The sequence below is a fragment of the Electrophorus electricus genome, chromosome 17 (genome assembly GCF_041902795.1).
Source record: "Electrophorus electricus isolate QZ-2024a chromosome 17, ASM4190279v1, whole genome shotgun sequence".
In the NCBI taxonomy this organism is placed as follows: Eukaryota; Metazoa; Chordata; class Actinopteri; order Gymnotiformes; family Gymnotidae; genus Electrophorus; species Electrophorus electricus.
Window position 1 is genome coordinate 8,220,243 of NC_137513.1, and position 27,436 is coordinate 8,247,678.

The 27,436-nt window shown below is 40.3% G+C and overlaps 1 protein-coding gene across 1 annotated transcript; it reads right to left on the reverse strand.

The window, feature by feature from the left end:
- Positions 1-296: 296 nt before the first annotated feature.
- grik1b (glutamate receptor, ionotropic, kainate 1b) lies at positions 297-26,600 on the reverse strand. The gene is made up of 15 exons (XM_035534254.2): positions 25,996-26,600; positions 16,372-16,539; positions 14,880-15,137; positions 13,660-13,841; positions 13,505-13,558; positions 12,204-12,377; positions 11,547-11,690; positions 9,349-9,456; positions 7,711-7,824; positions 7,420-7,623; positions 6,904-7,127; positions 5,480-5,598; positions 4,848-5,065; positions 2,756-2,981; positions 297-2,365 (listed from the first exon to the last, which is right to left on the reverse strand). The coding sequence occupies exons 1-15, from the start codon at positions 26,078-26,080 to the stop codon at positions 2,076-2,078; spliced, it is 2,568 nt and encodes an 855-aa protein (XP_035390147.1). The 5' UTR covers positions 26,081-26,600; the 3' UTR covers positions 297-2,075.
- Positions 26,601-27,436: the final 836 nt, after the last annotated feature.

Genomic DNA, 27,436 nt, shown 5'->3' on the forward strand with positions numbered 1-27,436 from the left:
TTCAGCAGTGGGTGATGAAGTCTTTAATACACCACTGATGTGCATGTGAAACACATAGAGATTGTGTGTGGTTGTGTGTATGTGGGTGTGCATGCACACACAAGCTTGTATCAAACATGAAGTGCCAATGGTGCATGTGGTAGATTAGTGGTTGATGTCTTAGTAGGCATATGTGTTTTCCCAGGATGATTTTCTGAGGAGACTGTCAAATCTGCTTAGACTGGCTTGAGTTAATGAAGACACAGCTATGACTTCCGCATGTTTTCAATTTACAGACAGAAAGTAATGATAGAAAAGAAAGTAGAAAACATCTTTATTATATTTTGCAAGGAGACGATTCAAGGGAGTTTACAAATGTCTTAATATTAAACTCGACAAGTCTTATGCTTTCAGGGCTCATAATCAAAATGTATAAGACAGGTATGCTATACCTAAAACAATGTGGAATTTCTCCCAACATAATGTAATCTCACCCACCAACATCACAAGACCCAGAAAAATCTGTAGCCTTGCCCAAATATGCCTCCAAGCCTTTCCTAAGCAGACCATAAATGTCAACTACTAAATGAATTGGCTGCAACTACTTTAAATAACATGTAAACACACAATAACACACAATGCACCTTCAAGTGAAAACCTGCTAATATCTTGCCAGTGGCTGCATCCGTCTGATCTTTCTCCTGTAAGTAGAGTGCAGTGATTCTAGTGATATTGTATCTGCAGGATATAATATCTAGCTGAGAGCTGAACCTGCACGAGGGTCTGCAGTATCAGCCAGATTTTTATTGGCGTGTAATGGCTCCAGAGCTCATCTTCGAAGCTCAAGGACTGTCCTTTGATGGGCTTAGGCCTAGAGCTGAGGCAGATATTATATGGAAACTAGGAGACATGCAAAAGGAGTGATATCAGAAGACAGGCAGGACGAGTGTGAATTTCACGTGGGGGAGGAGGGGGGGGTTCTGGGCAAGCAACAGTACCCGAGCTGAGGCGAGACGCAATTTGGCAAGGAATGACTGACAGGAAGCAAAATAAATGTTTTTCCTACTCACATAACTCTCAGAAGCGTGATATAATTTTTACTTAGTATGGAAGCTTAAAAAATGCTTAGGGATTTAGAACTTGTCCTGTAAAGGTATACCAGGCAGGCGCTGTGATCAGAAAGCATTTTTAATGCGATAGGGCTCTTAAAACCCTCTGATTAGAAAATGTTTTTTTTTCTTTATTGTATGTTAGGACAATACAGATTAAAAATAAAATGATCCCCCTGTGATTAAACTCGAAATATCACTGTCTCTAGTGACAGATCTCAGAATACTCATGGACAGTTTTAATTAAGATACACATGCATTTAAACAACCAAAAGCCTTGTATGCAGGACATGAATATGGAATTAAATGAAACAAAAAATGAACGAAAAAAAGAAAACTACAGAAATTTCTTTAACATTTCAAAGAGATAACTGGAACTAGCAGAATGTTTACTAATATTTTCATCCGTGACACATAATATGAAGGTAGACATTATTATTTTGTAATGGCATCCAGAATTAAATAATGTAACAAAACAACACCTGAATTACAGTAATGTGAAAGCATGGCATCTCAGTGTTTAAACCTACTATTTTGTAAATCTTGTGTTTATAAAATGTCTGTGTTCAAATTAAATTAATTTGTCCAGCATCAAAAGCAAAAGCTTTTCAAAATGGCTATTACAAGCCATTTTGTTTTTGTAGAAAAAAAAAAAGAGTGTGTTACTATAGGATAAACTTACATAGATATGTGCTACTCTATGAGATTTTTTCCAAAGTCTCTCATTACTTTTGTGGCTGTTCAGGAACTAGCCCACAGATCAGTGTACTTCCTTTTTCAGTGCTGGTGGCCTATAATATGCAATCTGGCAATGCTGTGTCCTTGTACTCTTTGTGGACAGCCATCGCTGAACCCGCACAAATATGGCCCATTTTTACTCCAAAAATATTCGCAAAACAAACACACAAACAAACAAACAAAACAAAACAAGCAAGCAAGCAAATGGCACCACTGTGAGGCCAGACGAGGTCCTGCCATTCCTCGGACTCAGAACTTGCTGTGCAACTCGCACGGCCTGGCGCTCACCTCCTCCGTGTTCGGGTTCCATCTGGACTTGTAGACAAACTCGCCAATGGCCACGAAGACAGAGAGCACGAGGCCGGCGGCGAGGACGATGAAGATGCCGCCGATGTTCTCCACGCCCAGCGCGCTCGTCTCCTTGCCGTCCTCCTCGGGGCAGTTGCTGCCCCTCCACCACTTCTCCTTCATCATGTGCAGCTTGCCCTCCTCCTGCAGCTGCAGGATGGCGATGGTCACCTTGTCACGGTACGGGGAGCCTGGCCAAAAACAAACATATCTCCTGCATTTACACTCATCTTTACTGGATATTATTTAGCCATCTGCTATGATATCATAATCCTGCAAAATATTTGCTGTAGAAATCAAGCATAATCAATTAATTGATCGTGATGAATAATTTATCGATAGATTGATCCACCTAATGTGCACCACGTAAAAATTTTTAAGTTTGTTCCCTGACTACAGGCTACAGGTTTATCTGATATGTCTCCTATTTGTATTAATATCTTTCACCACTTCAGAGAGTGAAAGTATTATAGAAATGTAGCCTGCCAGAGCAAGATATTAACTGCGCTGCAGCTGTGTACAGGCACAATTTTACTGTTTGTAGCAGAGTTCCTTGGTGAATTTGACCCTAGCTTCCTCACCAATAGGAGTGCCCACCCCGTAGCCCTTGGTGTCGATGAGTCCCCCAATCTGGGTGAGGTTGCAGTTGCGCTGGCTGATGTACTCGATGCTGGTGGACTCCATGAGGAGGGCATAGTCCGTGGACAGCACTCGTTGGATGCCCTCCTGGTTGTTCTTTACCAGTGCAGAGTTCTTCCTGCTGCTCATGAAGGCCCACATCTTCTCGTAGGTGGAGATTTTCGACTTCTGCCAAAGGGAAAGGACATCACTAGCACACAGTGAGCATCATGCAGACATTCAGTACCATAAACTGTGTTGGGTGGTTAAATCAGAGTGTTCAGAGGAACTGCTGGGTTAGTTCATTAAACGGGCCATTCCACTGAATGGGTGCCATTTCTGTCACATGGACATTATATGTGTAAATATGCATGAAAATAAACTGCACAATACCTTTTATTATTAAGCAAAGTGATTTACACTTTAGTGCAATTGCAAATTCAAGGTATATATTTTAAACAAATAACTACATACAACACTGAAAAAAAACCATTTGTTTCCTGTCCCTGCTGCATGACTAGACACTTTATCAAGAAAAGTAATTGCTAAAATCTTTTAGAAAAAAAACATGTTTTACATTGTTGTGTGATTCTATATTACATATAAGATTTTTATACATTTTTGTCACAAGAAATCCATAATATTGTAGTTAAAATACACAAGTTACACATGTCCCAAGGTTTCACTCAGTCTTATTACCCTAACACAATCCCCTATCTTAAAAATGTGAAAGATTAAAAAAGTAACATGTTAATATTTGCATTTATTACACAAATATACATTTTTGGTAAATTGTTATTATTAGCCTAGTGAATATATTTAATGTATTTGCTAATTATGTCAGTCCTGTTACATTTAGTCCTGTTACTCATGTAAAGAGGACTGAGTAAGAGGAATGAGTCATGTTCTGTCTTATTGATGTATTAATGAGAATACTAATTCACCTGATTTTTAAGTTTTGTAGTTGAAATGACTGAAGTCGTTGATGTTTAAGATTAGAATTACAATGTGAATACATGGAGCCAATCTACTAAGTGCTGCAGAGAAAGGCTGACACTATAGTGCCCGACAGGATGCTGACAGAGTGAGAAATATTTAGAGAAGCAACATGAGAAATGCCTCATGAAACAGGATGTAGACTCAGGTAGGAAGAGAAGTACAATCACACACACAAAATAGAGATGCATGCACACACCTATGGGCACACATTCCTGTTAACCAGAGTTCATAAAGTGTTACTCTAAAATTCTAAAAAAATAAAGGTAATCACACTTCTTTTTAAAATTCTATTTGGTCTGTCATTCATCCAATTGTTTTAATAAATGACATGATAAAATATTTATAAATTTGAGGTTTATGTCTCATTTAAAAGGAAAAATGGTTTAGCATTTTTAGAAAAATACTACTTGCGTGCCTTTATAGTGATTTTTTTATTCACAAATGCCAATTATTTGAACATGTAACCAACTATTTCTTTAAAATGCACACTTTCTTGGGGGAAATCAAAGGAATTACCTGACATGCTTTTAAACATGATTTTTAAATGACACATGAGTTTTGGTAACAGGACTTTTAAGGACTTCCGCTTAAAAACTTTGTAAAAAATGAAATAAAGTTTTGAATATGTAAATATATGTGTTATTAGATTCAATGTTGAAAAAAGATAAAAATTGAAGTTTAATTTTTCAGTAGTTCAACAAGCAAATGGCACCCATTTGGTGGAATGGCCTAAATACCTAAATTATAAAATAAAGGAAATGCATAATACAAAAATCTCAAGGTGCCCAAGGCAGTCTGGTGCCATATCTGGCTCTAAAAATGTCCTAAGAATAGCTTTAATGCAAGAGCTGGGTTTCATGTCTTACTCTTAGCCTACCACAACCAACCTAAGAGAAGCCTCGTGTGAATGTTGTTTGACCTCAGGGGTTGTAGAATGTGTAAGTGTGTATTTGTGTGTGTGTGTGTGTGTTTAGTTTCACCTTGAAGCAATTAGTATAGTAGGTGAATGAATCCCTACAGTAAATCCCATGGAGTGAGTGTGTGTGGTGGTCTTACCTTGAAGAAGGTCATAGTGGAGCCATCTCTCACTGCTCCGTACTCAATCTTGGTCTGCTTGGCCAGGTCGTCGGCTGAGCCAATCGGTGAATCCATGCGCTCCACGGTGAGGAAGGCAGCTAGGTTAGCTGTGTATGAGGAGATGATGATGAGGGTGAAGAACCACCAGATGCCTCCTACAATTCTTGTGGACAGGGCCTTGGGCATCAGTTCAGAACCTGAGGGGGAAAGCACAATGCGTTAATATATAGTTTGGTTTTGATTTAATCTGTTGTGATTACTGCCTCATTTTCTCTAACCATAATTATCCAAACAGAGACTTTAATTTGGCACCCAAAAATGTCTGAAAATCAACATGAAAAATGTAACGGTAAGAATAAGTGCTCTCTCATCAGACTTCCAGCATTATTATGTTGCACTCTGAATTATTATATTATCAAACAGCAAAAAAGACACACACTTAGCAATCTATTTGTGCCATAACAAAAATTACTAGAATCTCACTTTAAACTCACATCAGAATCAAGGAGGACAGTCTATATAATCTAATAAAATAGGGACAAAGGAAATTAGTAATCTGTAATATATTTCCATTAATCTGTAGTTTATTTAGATGATATTATGTGATATACCTTGCTGCATAAGGGCTCCAACACCAAACCACATGCTGTTAATTAGAGTAAAGTTGTTCTCCACAATGTCAGAATCAGGGTTGCAGGGGTGAGGATTGTACCATTCATATGGAGTGAATCTGCACAGAGAGACATAAACACCTTGCATGGCATCCACAAATAGGGGGAGTATGAATTGTAATGTATTGGCAATGTCATACTGTAGGTGTCATGATCTGTGATAAAGACCTCCATTTATTTCACTGTTATTTAATCACGTTTATCACAGATGTTTTGAGTCTGAACAAAGGGAGCCGTGGGTGTTGGGGGGTGGGGGGGTGGGGTGGTGTTGGACAATATAAACTATAAGATGAGCATATTCAGGACAGTAAACCTCCCTTTACAATCACTCCCCTTTATGAAACAGACAGATGAAACAGAGGTCACCTTGACTTCCACAAATCTCTCTTCTGCATCTGTTCTCCAAGTGCAGTGGTGAAGCAGAGGGATAAGATTCACTAAACTGACAAAGCCCTTCTAGAGAAACAACAGCAAGCAGATCCCTTTAACATTAGCTCACCTCTAACAGCTGGGTTCAGATCTCCCACCCCAGATGAGTTGTCTGAGCCATTAGGGCATGGTATTAAATGCAATGTGTTTGCCAAAGCACTGGGCACAGAGACAAGAACCTTTTAATCACAATCCTGCATTCCTTTTAAGGACTGAAGCACAGACAGTCAGAGGGATAAAAAAAAAGAAAGAAAAGTGGTCATATGTCTACCAAAGAGTAAAGTGCACTTAGTTTCAATTTGTGGGGGATCAATTTTAGGGCTGTATCATTTGGAAATCGCTTTATTTCTGCATGAAGATGCCTGAAACAGGTGGGTCAGTCAGCACTGTCTGTGGGAGCCAGTATCAATGTCAGAATCACCCAGTGTATTACTAGGTATTAGATGCGTCTGTTTAATGAATTAATCATCTCTGCTGTTTCTTCACATTGCTTGATGTGACTACAACTGTTATTTATATTTATTTTTATCAAAGTGGTTTAGAAAAGTGTTTATGAAATGCTCTAATGACGTATATCCTACCTACAACATGCAGTTAAATTTGTAGCCAATTTTGACTGTGCAAGCGGCCTGACGCGCAGAATATTAACTCGATTCACTCTTTTAACTTTCCAGACATGCTCAGTTTTATTGCTATTTCTAAATTTCATTAACTCTCAGAAAATCAGAGAACATGTTTAGACTTATGGAGCAGAGTATAAAACATTGGCCTGCTAAGTCTATTTTCTTTTGAAAATTGAATTTACATATTTTTGCAGGCATGGAAATTAGGTTTATACCATCCTTTTCCAGACTACTGTTCTCTGCAGGCCTTTGTCAGAACCATAAAAGGTCCATGCAGGCCTGTGTCAGAACCCCAAATCTAGATCTGTTTACCTGGCAATGACGAAGAGTACACAGCTGACCCCAAGACAGGCAAGGAGCACATACATCCAGATGTCGGGCGAGAGAGGGTTCAGGAAGGAGAAGACGCCTGGGTTGGTGCCATTGGGCTTGTGGTAGAGGATGGAGATCCCCAGGGTCATGAAGGGCTTGGAGAAGTCAATGACCTTCTCCCTTACATAGGTGATGGTAAGAGGAGCCACAGCTAGGTCAGCCACCTGCAAAGTGGAACAGGAGGCGCCTCAAAGACAGCTTGCTGCCTGGACATGGACCAAGTGGCACAGATCTGAGAGTATGTATGAATAACGCCACTGAGATGGAGAATCTCTGACCTTAAGTGTTAAGATTCATAACTTTTTTGTTACTTGTGACTTTTGTTGTTTGGGTTTGGTATGTTTAACATCGCCACTAGCTGAACAGGAAGATGCTGATTGAATTTCAGACATGTCTAGAAAGTAATGTAAGAGCACTATGTAGACAAAGAATTCAAAGAAAAATGATTGGATTTACGTGATCGATGAGTTCGCGGACCATTCCATTCCACTCCCCCTTGTCATTCTGGGCACCGTATTTGCCATCTGACACTAGTTTGACCTCATAGGAAAACCCAAGGATGTTGGACAGTTCCTTCAGCAGGTCCAGACAGTAACCCTCGAACCTGTCATTTCCGTACAGTGGCTTGTCTGACTTCTTATACATAACATATGGGTGTTCCTGCCATAGATCCATATTACAGACCATCAGTGGAAGAATATGTCATCAATTTTTAAAAATGAAGTATCCTCATAATACTATAATTACCAGGATAGTTGTGACAATTAAGGTGCGGTTGGCCATGGAGTCCGTAATATTAGCTGTCTTCTCTTTGCCGGTCTCTGTCATATTAAGGCCTGAATTTGAGTTCCACACCCCAATCTGATGTAAACAAAGAACCACTTATTGTCACACATCACAAACATTCTGAGGGACAACATATAATCTGCACAATCTGAATAAAAATATATATGCATACAGTCTAATTTGTATTAGGAAGACATATCGGACTTGAGTAGAATGCGGCAACAACTAAGAACAGTAAGAGCAGGACTTCAATGGAAAGAAAAGGTGGGGGACAGAATCCACATATACTCAAGTTAGACATGTAGCAAGGAAAAAAGTCTCTGCATAAAGTGGTTCCCATAGCTCTTACGTTGCCTATCTTAACGAACTTAAGCACCTTTTCTTAAATACATTAAACAGATGTACTATGGCGGTCAGGCCTTTGGGGTACACCAAGCTAATCTTATCCAACAGTGTATATGGATCACACCACTGAGGTGGAGACTCTCCTGAGTCATGATGTTAGACACAGACAGCTGTGGGTGTAAAGCTGATAAAGACGGAATCTGATAAATGACAGCAATTACTCCTCCATCTCTCCCAGAGGTGCGGAGAGTGACAGGGAGACAGAGGAGGGAGGGGAGGGGAGGGAGGGGAGTCTTTTGCTACTCTTCATCCCTTCAGTTTGAGTTTTGCTGTCAAAAGCAGCCTCTGCTCTGCGAGCATACAGGAAGCAGTAGGATAAAACACTGAAAGCGTCTGATTAGCAATTGACCCCAGCTGCTCTATTTACTGGGCCGAAGAGGGTAAAGGCAGACTGACTGAGCATTTAATGATTATGGCCAAAGGTTGACACAGAAACTGCTTGCATTGAATTTGGGTGTGGTAATAGAGCTAAATAAATGTTGCTATGTTCATATCTTGTGGTATATATCATATATGTGGGATATATAAGTAGCATGTATAATTAGGATGGTGAGGAGAAACATTATTATTCTGATGTTTTGCATCCACATTTATCTCTGACAATCTGGGTTTATTCACTGCTTGGTAATGTGCAGTCACTATTAAACTTAGTAACTTGCCTCAAAATTAGCATAAATGTACTTGGCACTACTTCTGCAGACAGAAAAGATTACTAATATTAAAAGAAAGTGGTAGACTACTGGCAGACCAACGTTAGGAGTTGCAAAGAAAAAAGAAGCTTAAGGGCTACGGAAAGGAAGGAGAAACCCTAAGGACAGAGACCAAAACAAACCCAGCAACAGACTTGTGAACGTGAAAGGGAAAATGAGAAGAAAATATAAAGGATATTTGAATAGCAGCTCTGATTTATTACAGGAAAAAGACATTGTGCAGGAGGCTCATGCATGGGAGGCTCGGGCTTGGTTCAGCCACGTCAGGTTTATCCAGCTCCGCTCCATCATTACATATTAATGAGGTCATCACTATTAATGATTTTCTTGTTGTAATAACATTCCTCACTTTAGTAATGAGGTCATCGTCATAACAATGTCACTACTGTTGTTATAATAAGGTCATCGCTTTAATAATTCTGCCACTGCCAGTGTAATCTCCAGTGTGGCAGTACTGAGTGAGCAAGGCCATGCGGGTGTTCACCTTTTCCATGCTGTCCTCTCTCAGACTGATAATGTCCAAGTCAAACTCCTTCCTCTGGCCGTCTGTCTGGTTTAGAATTATTTGCCCAGTCAGTCCATTCCACTGGGCCTGAATACAAAATCAGAGAAGAAGAAAAATGAGTTCTAGTGACGAAAGGACATGTACTATTATAATATTAAAAATATAATTATAATTATTAATTCCTATTAATAATTCCCACCACCAGCTGAGAGCAATCTACTGTGCAGCCTCAATACCAACTGTGAACAGGGTCAACAGTACAACAACTGAAACACTCTGAAGGAAGTGCAGAATTTGAGTGTTCTTTTGTCTTATTGCTGAGGAAATTGCCTCGGTTCCCGGAGGTTTGCTGTGTTGCAAGCTTATAAGAGGTACAATAACACAGGGGTGCTTCACATCAATGACAGCGTGTCTTTGTTTTTACATTGGGCAAAGCAAAACACGGCAGGTTAATATTAATTACAATAATCTTCATCACCATTAGCATCACTGATATCCCACAATATAGGCCAGAAAGTTAAAAGTTTAACCTATCTCCAACATGGCCACTAGCTAACGTTAGTGAAAATAATCCTTTGTGAATGTAATCCAACTGTATAACTACTTACCTAATACATGATTATGGGAGAGCCACAATCGCTCCTCACAGGCAACAAGGTTAATGCCATCTTTACTGTCAATCACCTTGTGTTTACCACAGATTAGTAGGCAGTGTTCTCCTGGCATCTGTTAAATCGAGGTTTGTCCATCAGACTGCCACCTAGCCAAGCATGATTCATCACTCCAGAGAACACGTTTCCACCGCTCCAAATTGCAGTGGGCATTTCACCATAATAGCTTACACTTGACAGGGGCAATTCTAGCAAGGTAGACATGTCATGAACTGACTGAGCTAAGCTGGCATCCTGTGCCACTTTTAAAGTCCCTGAGCCCTTCAGTACACGCCATCCTACTGCCAGTGTTTGCCTCTGGAGACTGAGTGGCCGTGCACTTGATTTTATCCACCAGTAAGTGTAACCCATGCTAAAATGGTGTCTGTTGTAAAACTATGCCTATATATTATAAGCAGTGAGGTGAAGCATCAGGCTAATTATCACTGCTCAAATGAGGTCATGTTCCTTTAAGGGAATGCTAGACTAACAACTGTCTGCAGCAGCAGTGAGCAACAGGTTTATGGCAATCGGAAAAATGTGCATACTGAACCTTTTCATAAATTGGCTGTACCTCAATTGTTGAATGGTATCCAATTTGATGACAGGTTGGAAGTCTTCTTAAAGTAGTGCACTGGTCCCTGGAAACTCAGCATTCTCAACCAGTGTTGGTGTTTGTGGTGTAAAGTGGTCCTTTCAGCGAGGATTGTCTGGCATTTTAATCTAAGGTGGAAAGTGAGTCTGCATACACTGCTGGACAATTGTTTTTTCCATGTATAAGGTTTTGCAGGCCTTCATGAATATTTTTGTGGGGGCTCTGAGGACAGCATATAAATGTTTTCTTTTGCCAAGCATGGTCATTTCTGGGAGAAATATACTTTACATTATATTGAACAAAGACACTTGAGTTAACACATTGGTGATACCGTTAAACCATGTATGGTAATAATTGTAGCAAAGTACAGAAGGTTTCCAGAGAAACAGATGTTTCAGCCAGTGGTTCTTCACCAGCTGTACAAGAAAAGTGCTTCTTATATATATTGTTTGGTTGCTGCTTTTTGTTTGTTTGATTTTTGTCTATATTTGAAGAGCCCCATCAAATTTAATACAAGAGAAAATAACATTACATTCCAGTCCAATTTCTTTCTCATTTTGAATGGATCAAAGACAGAATACAGCTGGTCAACATGCCAATTAAAAAGTTATTTTCCTATCTAGTGATAAAAATACTACATGGGTTTTATTTGCCATGCTATTGTTGACATTTTCGGTAATAATTGTTACATTAGAAATGGGTGTTGCTGAAACATGAAAACTGAATAATTAGGAGGGACACTCCATCTGAAAATGTCTACCATGGATGAGGTGCGTTATGTATAAGAAAGAGATAAATAAATCACACTAGTGTGCACTGTGTTCTGTGAGGCTGGTGAGTTTGGAAGGGCAGTTTCCATTGAGTTTTCCACTGAGTTTGTATAAGCAATGGCTTGAGGGACCATGTGGGGATCCCTGTAGAGATGCACTCACCTCCTTGAACATGCTAATGAAGCGTGAGCCGAAGCGCCAGGGCTTGTGTCTGTGGCACTGCAGCGAGCTCACGGTGATCGGGGAGGCCCGCTGCGATGCGGCGGCCACCATGTACACGGCGTCGTACATCAGGGCCGCCTCCGTCTGGGGGAGCGAAACACAGGTGAGCGGTGGCGTCACCGCGAACCACGGTTCTCAGCACAGGCTACCGCTCACACACACCTGATGGAGCGGAGGCAAGAGATTCCTGGTACCCTGCCATGCTGAAACGAGTGCGCCAGAGCAGGGAAAGATACTTAAGTGGTCAGTGCTGTGGTTTTGCAGGGCTATAACTGGAACTGAGGCCTCTTCAGGGAAATGCTGAAGGAACAATGAAGCTTTCACTATATTGGAAGCTTAAGGGCTATTGTTGAAATAGAGCACATGAACTGCTCTCAGGCTTTCCCTACAAGCTTATTTCAAGTCAAAAGGTTTTTTGACACAAGGTAAATTCCATTAAAGCAATTTCGAGTGCCTATTAAATCAATTATTAGAACAATACAGAGAGCCCTAATTTTGTACTGTTACATAGAAAGCTAACTGACAAAAACCAATCAACAAAAAAACTTTTCTGGGAGTCTCAGTGCTGTACCATAAAAAGAAGCCATGAGGACTAACCGTCATCATGCCCTCCATGAGGCCACTCTCGGGTCTGGGTGGAGACTGTGGTCTTTCCATGGACCATTTCTCCAGCACTGAAGTCACCTGAGGCTTGTCCACATTGACCAGGCGAAAGCCTGTCATATTCACCCCACTGTAGCGGTACGGCTCCAAGTCCAGAGCATACAGATCCTTCAGGACACACACACACACACACACACACACACACACATCCAGCATTGCCACACACTGCTACATATCCTACAGTACACATACCTGATATAGTCTGCTCCTATTACAGATACTTCAGTACTTGCACCCATCACACACTATTACAGATCCTTGTAAAGTATTAACATATCATTAACATACTAAAGTAAGTGACTTACAGAAGACTACCTGCAGCTAGGTTTACTAAATGTTAGATCCCTAACATCTAAAGCACTCATGATAAATGAAATTCTCACAGATCATAAATGTATTGTACGCTGTCTAACAGAAACCTGGATCAACCTAGCTTAGAGATCAAAACAACCAAACCAAAATAGTATACTTTTAGCTGTTCTGCCATAGCTAGATCTGCCATAGTCCATCTTTGCACATTATAGTTCCCTAATTTACACACCCCCGTACCTGGACATGCCTTATAACCTATTCTCTCTTTCCGCCAAAGGTACACCTACCACTTATGTTATGCTGTCAGCCTGTTTCAGCTGCCATGGCTCCATCCGCCACCCCGATTCCCCCTGCTGTAGCCCACCACACCCCCACCCTAGCCAACTACTTCTCCACTGCCCTTGATGTATGTTCTCATGCAGGATTAGTTTCTGACACGTGCACACCGTTGAGACCAGACTAGGATTTCTAGAAAATTGGACTAGATATTAATTGTTTATTTATTTATTTAGTTAGTTATTTCCCCCCCCCCTTCTCTCTCTCTCTCTCTCTCTCTCTCTCTCTGTCTCTCACTATGCGTTCTGCTCCTTATTGTTTATATTGTTGCTATTGTGGTGTCTGTTGTCAGCCAGAGGAGGAGGGCCTCCCCCTTTGAGTCTGGGTTCCTCTCAAGGTTTCTTCCTCATGCTCTAGGGACATTTTCCTTGCCACAGTTGCCTTTGGCTTGTACACTGGGGGCTTGGACTCGAACATTTGTAAAGCTGCTTTGCAACAACAACTGTTGTAAAAAGCTCGGTATAAGTAAATTTGACTTTTACTTTGGCATATGCCTGATGCACACACACCTACAGATCCTATAACAAACAGTGGCCTACAGAAATGGCTGAAGAGCTCTCTCACATGGTCAGGGGTGTGTATATTACCAGAGTGGTGAAGAAGAAATGGTAGTACTCAGTCATCATGCCCATAGACAGTAACTGTAGAGAGAAAGAACACCACAATTCAGCTTCTGTGTTACCTGTTCCACAACCAGGTGAGTGTGTGCTACCTGTTCTATGACCAGGTGTGTTTGTGTTACCTGCTTTAAGAGTTCAGCTGAGCTCTGGTATGAGCAGTCGAAGATGACGCAGAACTCCTTGCCTTTCTTCATCTCCTTCAGAAGTGGCCGAGCATCTTTGCTCCCGACTGGAAGCTGCCTGATCTTGATCTTAATGCTGTATCGGGATGGAGCTTTGATCAGCTCCTGCAGACGAATCAGACCTTCAAAACAAACAAAACACATAAAAAGCACCACAATTCAAAACATTTATTTGATAAAGCTTAGCACAGTGAAGATGCACAGAAAATATCGGGAACCCATAAAGTAGGTTATGTAAGCAACAAATGATGCTTAGCAGTGTTTAAATATTTAAGGTCCCCCACAAATCATTTCAGAATTCCCTGCTTGTTTTAGAAATTGCATTAATGCACATATTCAGCTCAAAAAATACAGCATTGTATATCATATTAAAATTATGTTATTCTATTTCATAAAGTTCCTCTACAGGACTTAATAATTCCTCCGAAGAATGACATTGCTCAGTGGAGCAATGCAGAGCATTTTTCATTAATATAAATGACACATCTGTTTTAATATCCAGCCTAGAGACTCACTTTATTAAGATGTATGGATACAATAGTGAAAGTGCACCCTCCCCTAACAGGGGCCCTTTTATCAAGAAATTATTTATAAATTGTCTAAAGCATTTCTCAGCTCAACTATGTATCTCTTATGGCTCATGGATCCAAATGTAACCAATATATGTGCTTACTTGATATTTATCAGAACATACAGATTTTTTCCCTTATTTTGAGCTAGTACTTGCTAGTATACTAGTACTTGCATCAAGGATATGATCTGCTTAAACATGATTCTCCTAGTATGTAAGCCGAAATGAACTGAGGTCAGTTTCTGAGAATTGGCCAAATTAATCTCCTTATACTCAAGGTCAGCACCTATCTGTCCTATTCCTAATAAAAAAACTCCCTTACTAGTGAGATAAGAAAGCTTCCTGTAATATAGGCAAATCAATGCACCTCTGTTTTATTATGATCCTGATCTTCAATGGATATCTAGTGAAGATATTCATTATTTCCATAAATTCTTTTGTAGATTTTGTCCCTGTCTATATACAGGAATACTAATGGAAGCGCAGTTAGAGATCTGATTAGTCTGAAGCTGCCTGAGAGCAGTAGCTGGTCTTCCAGTAGTAACAAGGGACATTTTATTTGTAAATGGGAAATGCCATTGAATCCCACCTGTGGCATCCTCATAGACTACAGTAACCGTCTTCCACTTGAAAAACTGCACAATGTCCAACACAGCCCGGCTAATAGAGGCGTAGTCCGGGTGGAGGTTGATGTAGAAGCTGTCCCTGTTGTCCACAGATGGATGTTTCCAGCGAGTCTGGATGTGGGGCACCTCCAGGGCATTACAAATGGACTGCACTGCACTCACCGATGAGCTGTGGGAGGGGCCAAAGACGGCAGCCACACCCAGGGCCAGCTGATCACATGCTAAGGGCAGGGCAGGAAGAGGAAAGAATGGAGTTGGGGCAAAGTGGGAGAGATATTTTAGTGGCAAGTTATGGCAAGGCAATTGGGATACAAAGGCATAGTGAAAGAGAAGAGAGAGTTGTGAGAAGAGAGAGTGAACTAAATGAATGAATATGAAGTCCACATGCAAAAAAACACAAAGTCGTTTCATGACCCTATGGGTCGTAATGTGTGGTTAATTTTCTTTGCTGAAGTCTGTCTTTCTTTTTCACAGCACGTTGTAAGTTGGGTCACATGGAAAGACGCAATTGGTCACCAGCAGGGGAAGCAAAAAATAAGAGGTTTGCAATGAGAGGAAGAAGTCGGATGCTTCCTTCTGATGCAGTTTCTCTCACGCTCCCTGTTCTCTGACTAGTAGCCCAAGCCATGTCTGGGTAGTGCAGAAACAGCCCTGGCTAAAGTAGTTAATGGTCTCAGATTGAATACCAATGATACAGATGACACCTTTGGTGTATCAAAAAAATTATACTTGCTGTGGTAGACATCAAGGTTCAAACCTTGAACCACTTTTATTCTCACAAAAAAATCTACACGTTACTTCTGTTTTTTTGACCCCAGAGAGAAATTTGAACATATTACTCCTGTACTTTTACTTCCCATTACTGTCAGTACATATAAAGCACTGAAAGGTCTTGCTCCCGCTCATCTCACTGAATGTCTTCATCCTTAAACACCATATTGTTCATGTTCATCCTCTGCCACAGCCATGCTTTCCATTCCATGTACTAAACTGTCTAATGTGGAAGCAAGATTCAGTGCCATTGCTCCCAAACTCAGGAATGCTCTCTCACAACACATCCATGACCACACTATCTTCCTTTTAGAGAAGAATATCATTTACATTACTAAATGAGCAAGTAATATTCTATAGTTTTACATTTTCCCTATTTCAAACATTTAATTCTCCATATTGTTTTTAATTATATTTCTTTGCATCTTACATATTTCTTACTGTATTTTAGTTGTTGATATTGTCTATATTTTCTTATTCTAGACTTTATAAAGATACCTTGGGTTTAAGAAAGGAGCTATATAAATAAAACATCATTATGATTATTATTATTATTATTATTATTAGTAGTAGTAGTAGTATTAGTAGTAGTAGTAGTAGTATTAATAGTAGTAGTAGTAGTGGTGGTAGTAATATTTTTTATTTGATAGAAAACATTGGAAAATGCACTCAGATGGCTCTTACCTCTACGAGAGGCCTCAAAACTGTCAAAAAGATTGATGCGCTGGATGTCATAAGTGAGCGTAATGTTTGGCATTAGTGTCCTGTTTCGATTGATGTTTGTCACAGCAAACTTGAAGGCCAGTTCTTCTACACTGACCGGCTCGTTCTCCAGTGTCTCAAAAATGCCCCCTGTAAGCAGGAATGACACAATTACAACCAATGACCTTTCATCACACACACACACACACACACACACACACACACACACACACACACACACACACACACACACACACACTTCAATCTAATTTAGAATGCTTCACACAGTATTAAAATATTAAACATGCATTATCTAAAGTATACAGAACTGTGTGCAAATTTCCAGCTAATCCTGGTTTTTGTAAGAACTAATCATAGTGCTGTTTTGGCAATGCTGGAGGGGATTAATTGATCTGATTAGATCATTTAAAACACATTTCAGCCTAGCCTTCCATTGAAAAAAAGCAATGAAAACAAACATAAAAAACTCAATTCAATAATTGAATTGACATGTATCTATTATCCAGACAAAACTTCTGCAAGTCTGTGGAAGCATAAGACCCTTCGAGACTTGGATAACCAGTGAGAGCAGCGCAGCAGACAGGAACACAGGCATCCACTTCTTATCCTTATGTAGTAATTGGAAGCTATGATGCATCCCTGCCTTGGTTTTCAGTGCAGGGTGTCCCTATCTACCCTCCCTGGTACATCCCCCGGCTGAGCATGTGTGTTTGGATGGGGATTACGGGGTTCAGCTGTCCTTCCAGATAGTCTGGCTCACTGATTGCTTCTGCAGCATGCTGGGGCAAGGCCAAATATGTCACGGCTTTTCTGTCACACATGTGATCTCATTTGTCGTCTGGCTTCTTTAATCCATTTGGCAGTGACAGCGGATGATAACTATACCACAATGCCCACCGAACTGCAAATGCTTTGTAGAAATAAGCACATCACTCCGAAGTGACAGATTTATCTGCTCTGAATCTGATAATATGAGAAAAAAAAAAGACACTGGAAGCAAAAGACAGATCTAAAAGAACAGTGTCAGGGTGCCTCACCCTTCAGCTAACACATTGAACATTACTAAAGAATTCTGCGTTGTAAGTAAATCCCCTCCCAGTGAAAAATCCCATTAGCCTTACAAAAACCCAAGTCAGCCATTACTCATACACCAGCACACTGAAATGAAAGAGCACCGTGGTGACATGGGTCACACATGGCCATGTCTTCCATGCTCGATAGATCACATCCAGCAACCAGGATGTCAGCATCATGTATAAATGCTATCATGTGTTTGGGAGGAGTGGTCAGTTATAATACTTAATATAAGTCATAAGCAGTCACTGTTCATTAAGAGAAAGCAGAGGTTAACGTATATCTTATCACACAAATGTACCGACATACTTCAGGCAGATTAGTTCAGAAAATTAAAGACGACATTTCCATTTGGCACTCAAAACTTTTATTTGATGTTGTTTTTTTCTCTTAATCTGAACTGCAGACATTTTTTTTCCAATCCAGCTCAGTTTCTTTTTAAATTGAATAATGTGTTATGTATTTGACACAGAATAAAATGAAATCATGCATGTCCCCCCTTGTTGCTACGAGAAGAAAACAGCAGGATAAACTGCTGTCTGCAGTAACAAGGTAGAACTGAGCTGTCTAAACTGCCCTGGGAGTGCACTGACCTTTGCACACCTCAGTGCAGCTGTCAGAGGTGCAGTCCCACGTGCTTTACAAAAAGTCATAGCAGGCCTCCTGAGTGACGAAACAGAAAAGCGTTCGCCCTATTTTCGAGGGTTCGCTGATTCGAGCCCCGACAATTCAGCGGGCATCCATGGCTGGGAGTCCAAGGGAGCAAAAGTGACAGTACTCTCAGAGAGGGAGGGATGGTATTACTCAGACAGGAGTAGGACAAGATCAGACTAGCACTGTCAGTCAGACTAACACTAGCCAATCATGGGTGTCTATGTGCTTGCGCTTGCTGTTAGCACTCTCCTCTGAATGTGTTTAGCTGCCTTGTACCTAATTGTTACATCATTCTTGAGTTAAATGATGAAAAAAGTATTTTCAAGAAGTACTATTCTATATATCTTTACTATTTACCATTATAAAGCAGGTGTCATGATCAGTCCTTCCCGGGTTCCGTGTTTTCCCTGACTTGTGTTTTTTTTAGTTCTGTGTCATAGTTTCGTTCTCTCCGCCCCTCGTTTGGTTTTCCACACCTGTCCCTTGTTAAGTTCATGTATTTAAACCATGTCTTGCTCCCTGTGTTTTGGCTGTTCATTTGAATGAATTGTGTTTATGTTGAATGGTTGTGTTTATGTGAATGTGTTGGGTGGTACCCCGTGTATCCTAGCCTTTGTGTTTCTTAACCCTGAGTTTTCCTTACTCTTTGTTATAGCCTGCTTCCCTTGTTTGCCTCTGTGTGTTTGTTTTGTTAATCATGTACCCCTGTCGGCTCTTTGACCCTGGACTGCTTTAACAACTATGATTCTGGATTTGCCCCTATTAAATCTCGCTCTTCTCCGCACACGAGTCCACCTCCTTACCGCTCAATGTTACACCAGGTAATAATATTAGGTGAGATATTAGGTTCATTTGAGTAGTATCTGAGCAATACACGTTACCTGTAGTCTAATTAAAAATAATTCTAATTAATTGTATGATTTTGTACACAGGCATCTGAATATGAAAACATGTCATAACTTCTTTGCAGGCTGAAGAACCATGGCAGCAGAGCAATAGTAATAACATTGAGAGAGTAAGCTATGGTGGATGCACCAATACCGTTAATGATCTGAGTCTTGCCAGTGACTCTGCTGATCCTTGAACTGGAATACCTTCCTGTACATGCTAAATATGATTGGACTTGAATGACAGACATTACGTGTGAATTAAATGATTAAAAGATTATGGACAAAAACTGGAAAGTTTCATAATGTCATTTGTAATACAAAGACGTGTTACAGTCTTGACCGCGACACATTTTATTGAGTGACAGTCATTTTGTCACCTCAAACTGTCTCCAGGAAATCAACTCTTCCTTTTGTTCCATTTCTCACAGCTGCAGGGCAGTTCCCCTTGATCTATCCCATCTATCCCACCTGTTTCTGACAAACCCCTGGATAACCCATAGTGAAATAGTAGCTGTTGATCCCACATTCTATGAAAACCCACCCGTGTGGGATTTGCTGTGATAGGTTGGGAACGACAGAGTAGAAGGGGGGGTGGGGGGGTTGTGGAAGGAAGGAAGCTTCCTGATGCTGATTGTCCTGGGACCTTGGTCTTCAAACCCCCACTGTGGTGAAGGTGGTGGTCTTGCCTGGGTTAAGCAGACACCTTGAGATCTGTGAGAATTCTCCCAGCTCTTTGTCAACAGCGTAGGGTTTTACTGGATAACTTGAATAGTTTATTGATTGCACTGATAAGGTTATATAAAGGTATTCGGTAACCAATGCGCTGATGCATTTTTACATAATTTACAACTGCATGCATTTGCATGCATTTTGAGAAGGAAGAGAAAGGCAGAGAAAAGTGTGCACACGTTCACCCACATTCAACATGTGCACACATAAACACAGACAAAACAGATTTCAACTGAGTTCTGCATTTAAATTTAAATATTTATGTAGGGCACAATGTGTTGTTGGCAATAGTTGTGTTTGCAATTAAAGTTTTATTCAGGCATGGAGTGAGCCAGCCATGTCAAGGGCCGTGCTCTGTAAAATCCTGACTGTAAAATCTGTAAAATCCCAAGTGACTACAGTCAAAGCTGTCAATATGTACAAAAAAACAAATATTAATCTAGATTACAGTGATGGGATATACCAACAGCAACATCTCATCATTAAGGTGCTAGTGACAGAGCTTGATATCACGGGTTTCTGCCTGATGCCTGGGTTTCTGCTGATGATGACCTATTACCACTTTGTGATTCTAACATGTCTTCTGCTTTGTGTCACTTCAAAAAAAACCCTGAACTTCAATAAGAAAGCTAAACATTTATTTGGGTGCACTGCAAAACCATAATAATAATAAATAAAAAAAATAATAAAAACATTGTAATAAAAAAAGAGTTCCTAAATGCATGGCATACAAGACCGCTCAGGTCTGATGACACCTTACACCTGGTGACACCTGGCTACTCAGACATGCTGATGACACCAAACTAATTCTGTATTTCCCACCCTCTGACACGCAGTTTCCCAGACGTATCTCAGCATGCTTGACTGACATTGCATTGTGGATGACAGCCCATCACTTGAAGCTTAACCCCAGTAAAACTGAGCTTCGTACATCCCAAGAACTACCCAACCCTTACCATGACCTCACAGTTTCCTTCAAGAACTCCCTGGTATCACCATTTGAAGATGCTTGTAGTCTGGGCATAACTTTGGACAACCAGTTCAAACTCATTCTTGACTCATGTTTCAAATCTGGCCTGTTCTTGAATATTTCTCCTTTGTAACATATGAAGGAGTTGGCTCCTTCTCTCACAGGAAGCTGCCCAGGTGCTTGTGCAGTCTCTAGTCATCTCAAAGCTAGACTATTGTGATGCATATTGCCCGTTTTAACGGCAAGTTTGGTACACCCTCACACAATGCACAGCAAGCACTGGAGCTCGGGAGGGGTTTGTTCAGTTTTGTTGCCATGGGTCCCAACCTGTAAGTATGCATTATTATTTGTGGATTTGTGATGTTTAAAGCAAACAAAGCAGCTACTATAAGTGTTCAAGTGTGGAGTTGTGGTCTGTAGTGCCCAGCTTTAGGCTTCTCAGCTAATTATGTTAACTTGGCAACTAATCTTAAGATAATCAGCTGCCCACTTTTACATAAAACTATGGAAACCTGTTTTATCACTAGATGTTAAACAGTGTTCAAGAGTGGAGGTGGGTTTATGATTACAAGCGGTAATGTTACGGTTGCAATCCACCGTAGGCTTCTGCTAACCAGCTAGCTAAGTTTCTATTGACCTGGTATGTTTAAACATGTATTATGCCAATTTCTGCCTGCTGGCATAGAATTGCAGGTATGTTCATAGGACTGGAAACCACTGGACACTGTAATGATTTCTAACATTTCAAACACACTGGTATTTATAGCTGCTCGGGAAAGAAGGGTCTGTCTGCAGACGGCAAGACAGGACAGAATGTGTAGGAGCGGAAGTGCTCTGCCAGGTTGGGGGGGACCTCTAACAGAGCATTTCAGGGTGAAAAGAGATGTGCAGCATGAAAAAAATAATGCGTTTTTGGAACATTAAAGCATGTAAATCTATTCTAGTAGACTCCAAAAATACAATTATGAACTTTAAAATCAGCATCAAAGGTCTCCTTTAAACGTATACCAGTAATTATCCAAAATCACTAATCCAGTCTTGGCATGCAGATTAATACGGTTTGGGTGCTTTAAATTTGTGACCTTGTTTCAGTCACCAGGTCAGGGAGATGACTAATTGTAAAGAACAGAAAAACTTTATAGAATGTGTGTCCATTATAACATTTAGTATAAATACTATATTGTACATACATTGATAACACAATCTATGCTACGCATAGGCATGTATAAATAAATGTTGTGCTGCTTTTAGTTTTCAAGTACTTTGTGTATGCTAGGGTTTAGTTCTTGGTTTTGTTCTCTCAGTGTGTTGTTCCTTGTGTGAGTTCTTTCTAGCCTCGTTCTGGTTCTGTTAGTTTTGCTCTTGTGTTAGTTAACTGCCTTGTTTTCCCAATCCGCAGAAACGTAAATGAATATGGGACATCCGCAGTCTGCTTCGTCATGTGCTGCCAGCCTTGTCACATGGAGGAGCACTGTGCACTTTAAAGTCACTGTAACGACGTAGAAATGCACTATAACCCATACCCTAAAAAGATTTGGGGATGTAGGCATTATACATTAGCAAATACCTTTGATTTTTCTTGAATGCATAAAATCAAATGTTTTGTAGTATTTGTAAGATCTAACTGTGTATCATGCCTGATCTTAACAGGTCATTAGTGAAGGTAGTAATTAAACTATGAATTATGATGTGGATAGCTGATTGAACACTCTGTGACAACTACCAATTTCATATCAGAACACAAGATTAAATGAATTGAGGCAATCAATTTTAACTGATGATTCAGAAGTGGAAATTTATTTTGGGGGTATATCTATGAATGTCTGTAATATAGTGTTAAATTACAATTAACAATTGTAACATAATTAATTATGTGTGTGACTATACTTAAGTGCGGTTATAATGGTCTGTTTCTTGTATTAAAAGCAATGATACATGGCACCTAACATGTTATGAATGCATATAGAAAGTATTATCATGACTACTGCAAAGGTCAAACAGAACACAAATGATTTATTTGCCCCTGAATTGAGTGGGATCTGAGTCTGAGTCCAGAACTCTTACCTAACTCTAATCCACCCCAGAGCTATTCATCTTTAAACTTCACTCTGCAAGGCAAAGTAAAGTCATTTTAGTTATGTAATTTGAAAGTTGTCAGTTTAATATGATGGCTGTTTCTTCCCCTTGTCCTCTCACTGCTATTGACATAAGACACTGTTCATATTAGTCACAGAACTAAATTACAATGAGGGCAAAGAATCAATCCTCCCTCAATGTGTTAATTAGCTACAATGGAAATTAAGCTGTCTCCTACCCTGAATTAAAACATCAGTGTAACTCTTGAAGTTAACAGGATTAAGGTGGATGTGTAAATTCGCTCCTTGTACGATGAGATGGGAGCTCAGGATGTAATTGCATGCTGCCTGTTCTCACTTGCTGGCCTGTGTTTTGATCTTCTGTCTCCCATTTGTCTTTCAAGGACCTGCCCGTGGTTCCCACTCTCATTCCTTATCCTTGTAATTACATGCTTTTCATGTTAGTTTCAGTGTTGTTACTGTTGTTGATTATTCACTACTAAATAATATGCTTGAATAAAAACATATTAAGTCAGAGGCGAAGAGGTTCAAATAGCTCTGTTCTGTTCTGATTTCCACCAGTGTGTGTCAGAAAATACCTAATACACACCACATCAACTCTTCGTGGGTCTCTCCATGTATCATCACTTGCACTTAATGAGGACATGCAAATTTCACTGTTTAAGCAACTGGTTCACACATGGGTACCTTTTGGAATTTTGCTTTGCTGTCTCCTGGGTACCAGGAGGTGAGGTTGCAATTCTGCTGCTTAAATTGGAACAGATATAGTGGCTAGTGTGGGGACTGTATGATTGGATATTATTCTTGGACAATGATGATTGAAGGCCTAGTGGCCGAAACATTCGTGTTTTTATTCCTGAGTCAATTAAATACATTGCATTGTATACGAGTGCTGTCTGACTGTTTCTACTAATTTGGCAGTATGACCGGAACAATAATACCCTGGGACAGACAAACCATAGTCAAGAGCAGGACTCATAAAATGGTCATTCTGTGATTTATCTATCTAATATCTCTGATTCTTAATAGATGTTATGATGAAAAATTCTTGATGTGTGTAATTTTAAAGCTGAACCAAATGACCACTCCTGTTGGGTATACCACAAGATGAATGTCCCAAATATTTCTATGTTATTATGGCAAGGCCCAAATCACCATCCATTTTTAGCCAATGTTCAGCAAATACAGAAATGAAAAACATAAGATAATAATAAATTTGAATTAAGCCAGCCAATCAGCTAAATGACCATTTTTCCATACACATCTCAGAAAAGTGATGGTGTAGAATCAAAGAACATCAAAGACTGAGCACATACCATGTTCATTTAAGACCAGCTGGACACAGATGAACACGATGGATGTTATTTCAATCATTCAAATCATTCATTCATTCAAACTTTTCTGTGCAAGATGTCATAGGTATATAAAGATAGATAGATAGACAGATACAGACAGACACAGAGAGACAGCGAGAGAGCACTGTTTTTTGTGAAACAACACTCAATGCCATGTGGGGGTGCATGTAAACGACCAGAGCACAATGATGTCACTGTTCTGTCCAAGCTTTCACGCAGGATTCCAAAGGCCTGCCTAGCCCACATCTCTCTATCCCAGAGCCACACAAACACATGCGTGCATGCACATGTGCACATCCACATGTGTGCCTCGTTGATACGTGAGCCACTGAGATCCCTCTGTGTTCTGCTGATATCACTGTTTACATTTTTAATGAACTTAGTTCTACTCCCATCACTGCACTCCAGTAGATTCCCGAGTCATATCCAGACAAAAATGCCTCATTAAATCACAAACCAAGAGGGCCACATTAAGGAGAGCAACAGACAGGCTAAATCAGCATCGCCAGCCAGTTTGAGTGGTTTAGTGTGATGCTCGGTGGACACAGCAGCACCCCGTTATCAGAGCAGACAAGTGTTGACCGTGTTCTGTGTGGCTGTCTCAGACTTGGAGCTGCGATCCACAGTCAGATTAGCACAGATGGATTATTGGGAAATACTGAGTACAGGCAATGAAAAAAAAAGGTAATGGCTGATCAGGGGTCAGAATCAGGTGGTTATAAAAGCATGCAGCATAAGGAAAACATTGTGTGTTCAGCAAGTGGTTCCAAACAGAATGACAAAGATTAGGCAACACCAGAGAGAGAGAGAGAGAGAGAGAGAGAGAGAGAGAGAGAGAGAGAGAGATGATATTACTGCACGCATCTTAAATGAAGCAAAGGTGATGAAAGGTATGCTCCGCTAATTTCTATCAGTAAGGCATAGATAAAGATGTTTGATATGTCTACATCGGTGACCTACATTTATGCTCGAGCCAGATTCAAAATTAGATTTTGGAGGTCAAATCCTCTGTGATGTGTAGATTACAAAATGTCAGGGTCATGGGCTCTTTGTTGCAGAAAAGGTGTAAGCAAACAAAAACAATAGCAACAAATAAATAAAGAATGCCGAAGTAGCATTATTCGTCCTCACCACGTAAGGTATAAAACCAGAACAGATGCTGCATCATAACTAATAACCCGGCTCTTCATTCCACAATATCAGGGTTTGTTCGGATCAACAGCAGGCCATTGCGAACTCTGATTAGCGCACTGACTGTTGCGTTAAATCATAAATAAGGATTACACCGATTAAAGGATTAAAGTAAATATGCTTCTTAATGTGACATTAACTGAATAGGCTAGTCCATATTGCGCACGAGCGCAAGATGTTGTCCGCGTGTGTTTGAAAATCGTAGACACCGGAATCTATCAACAGGTGTTTTGCAGCTAAACGCTGTCTTCGCTTTAAAAACGAACATGCAAACAAAGCAACACAAGACAAACAAATAACTAGCTATACAATTCGTCCACGTGCGTCTCATATTTTTAGGAATGAGTTTTATTAACCCAATCCAGAAACACACATTCTAAAACCTTTTGGGTCCCGACACATAAAAACACTGCAGTATTGTTTATAGATAGTAATGCGTGCGTGCGTGTTTGTACGCGTGTTTTCTAATAGCGCAGGTTTACCCTTTTTCACATGCATTTCAGGTTTTCCAGCGCTTAACGGCCAATAACGGAGTATCACACCTGATTTACAAGTACCATTCATATGTCCAGTAGACTAAAACAAAGATTAGTCAAATAATCTACTGTGTAAAATAAAATACGTACCAATTCGCAAGACTTGCTGCGAACTCGCACACAGGTCTGTTATGAGACACAGCAACGAGAATAACAGTCCTTTCCTTTTCGCCATGATACTCGGGCAGAGTTGGTTTTTAACATTGGTATCCTTCTGTCAATTCATGCCAACAAGAGTACCGCTTAACATTCCAGTCCAAGCGTAACTGCCACGCGCCTTTTTCCTGTCATTCATCTTGGTGCCAGCACGCGTCTCCGGCATGCGTCGGTGCTCAACTCAAAACGAGCTCCGCCTTTCCTTTTACGCGCCCACACGCGTGGATCACTCAACACTTAACTGTTACCCCGAGTACTCATTCCAGGTTACAAAGATTTGGGGCTGCGCGGACAAACCGCGGCGCGAACGTCGCTCTCCGTGCGCGCACTCAATACTGAGAGTATAGACAAGATGTTGATCCTCAAACGTCCGTCCGCAGGATTATCTTCCAATCTGGCAGCAGTCGAGTCCTGGCAAAGTCTTTGCTCCGGTTACACGGAGGAATGATTAAATATGTCTAGCAGCAGTGCTGGAAACGTATATTTAATCCATGGAGCGCTCCGTGGAGATTAAGCGCCTCTTCAACATATCTTGCCATTGCATTATATTTAGGAAGCGAGGGCTAGGATATTCCGTTAAAGTTTAAAATGTTTTGTTTTCTTATTATCATTTTTACGCGACTAGTTGTACTTGACGGAGTAGTGGGAGGTGCAGAATAAATTGCAATCTTGCAGAAGGCTATATGCTATCCAGACCATCTAGTTATTATAGGATTTGAACTGATTGAATAGAAATTGGATTGGATAAAAACACTGGACATGCTGAAAAGTGGACCTGATAGTATGATGTTGGTTTCAAATGCTTTGTTCAAGTCAGCACGCTTCAAAAAGTACCTGCTCCGGTTTTGTGATTTACCGATGAATTGCCAAGTACGCAGTCAAGAAGATTAGAGATCAGAAATGTTAACTGATCTTCTCTCCGTCCATAGGCATAGGCTGGCTATTCCTATGAACTCAACCACATGCATTTTGAGTATATGGAAACATAACAATATAGTAGTACTAGTATTTGCGTGAAAAAAAAGAAATATGAAAACATCTTCATGATTTCGTCTTCGTGTGTAAAGCGCAAGAGTCACACAGTCTGAAACAACATAATAGCCCACTAATCCGCTTTCTCACCGATAAACCAGGATTTCATAATGACTTATCATGTAATTTGCCTGAAACATTGATTAATTGATTAATAGTGGTAACATAGATTTGTCACTCTCATGTAAATTTAAAGGGGGAAACACCCATCAAATATAAATTATAGTCAACGTCACCGTGCAGGTTTTCTCGGGGCAAACGCATGTTAAGATCAGAATGATTCTATTTGTTGCCATCTTCTGGTAAAGAAATGTACCGTTGAAACTTTCTTGACAGACAGACG

What these genes read in the sequence shown, in the direction of transcription:
- grik1b (XM_035534254.2), bottom strand. Translation starts at nt 26,080, where the DNA reads ATGGCGAAAAGGAAAGGACTGTTATTCTCGTTGCTGTGTCTCATAACA. An exon ending in AGTCTATGAGGATGCCACAG is followed by an intron (nt 13,842 to 14,879) that starts GTGGGATTCAAT and finishes TTTGTTTTGAAG; the next exon opens with GTCTGATTCGTCTGCAGGAG. An exon ending in CCACTATGACCTTCTTCAAG is followed by an intron (nt 2,982 to 4,847) that starts GTAAGACCACCA and finishes TCCCTTTGGCAG; the next exon opens with AAGTCGAAAATCTCCACCTA.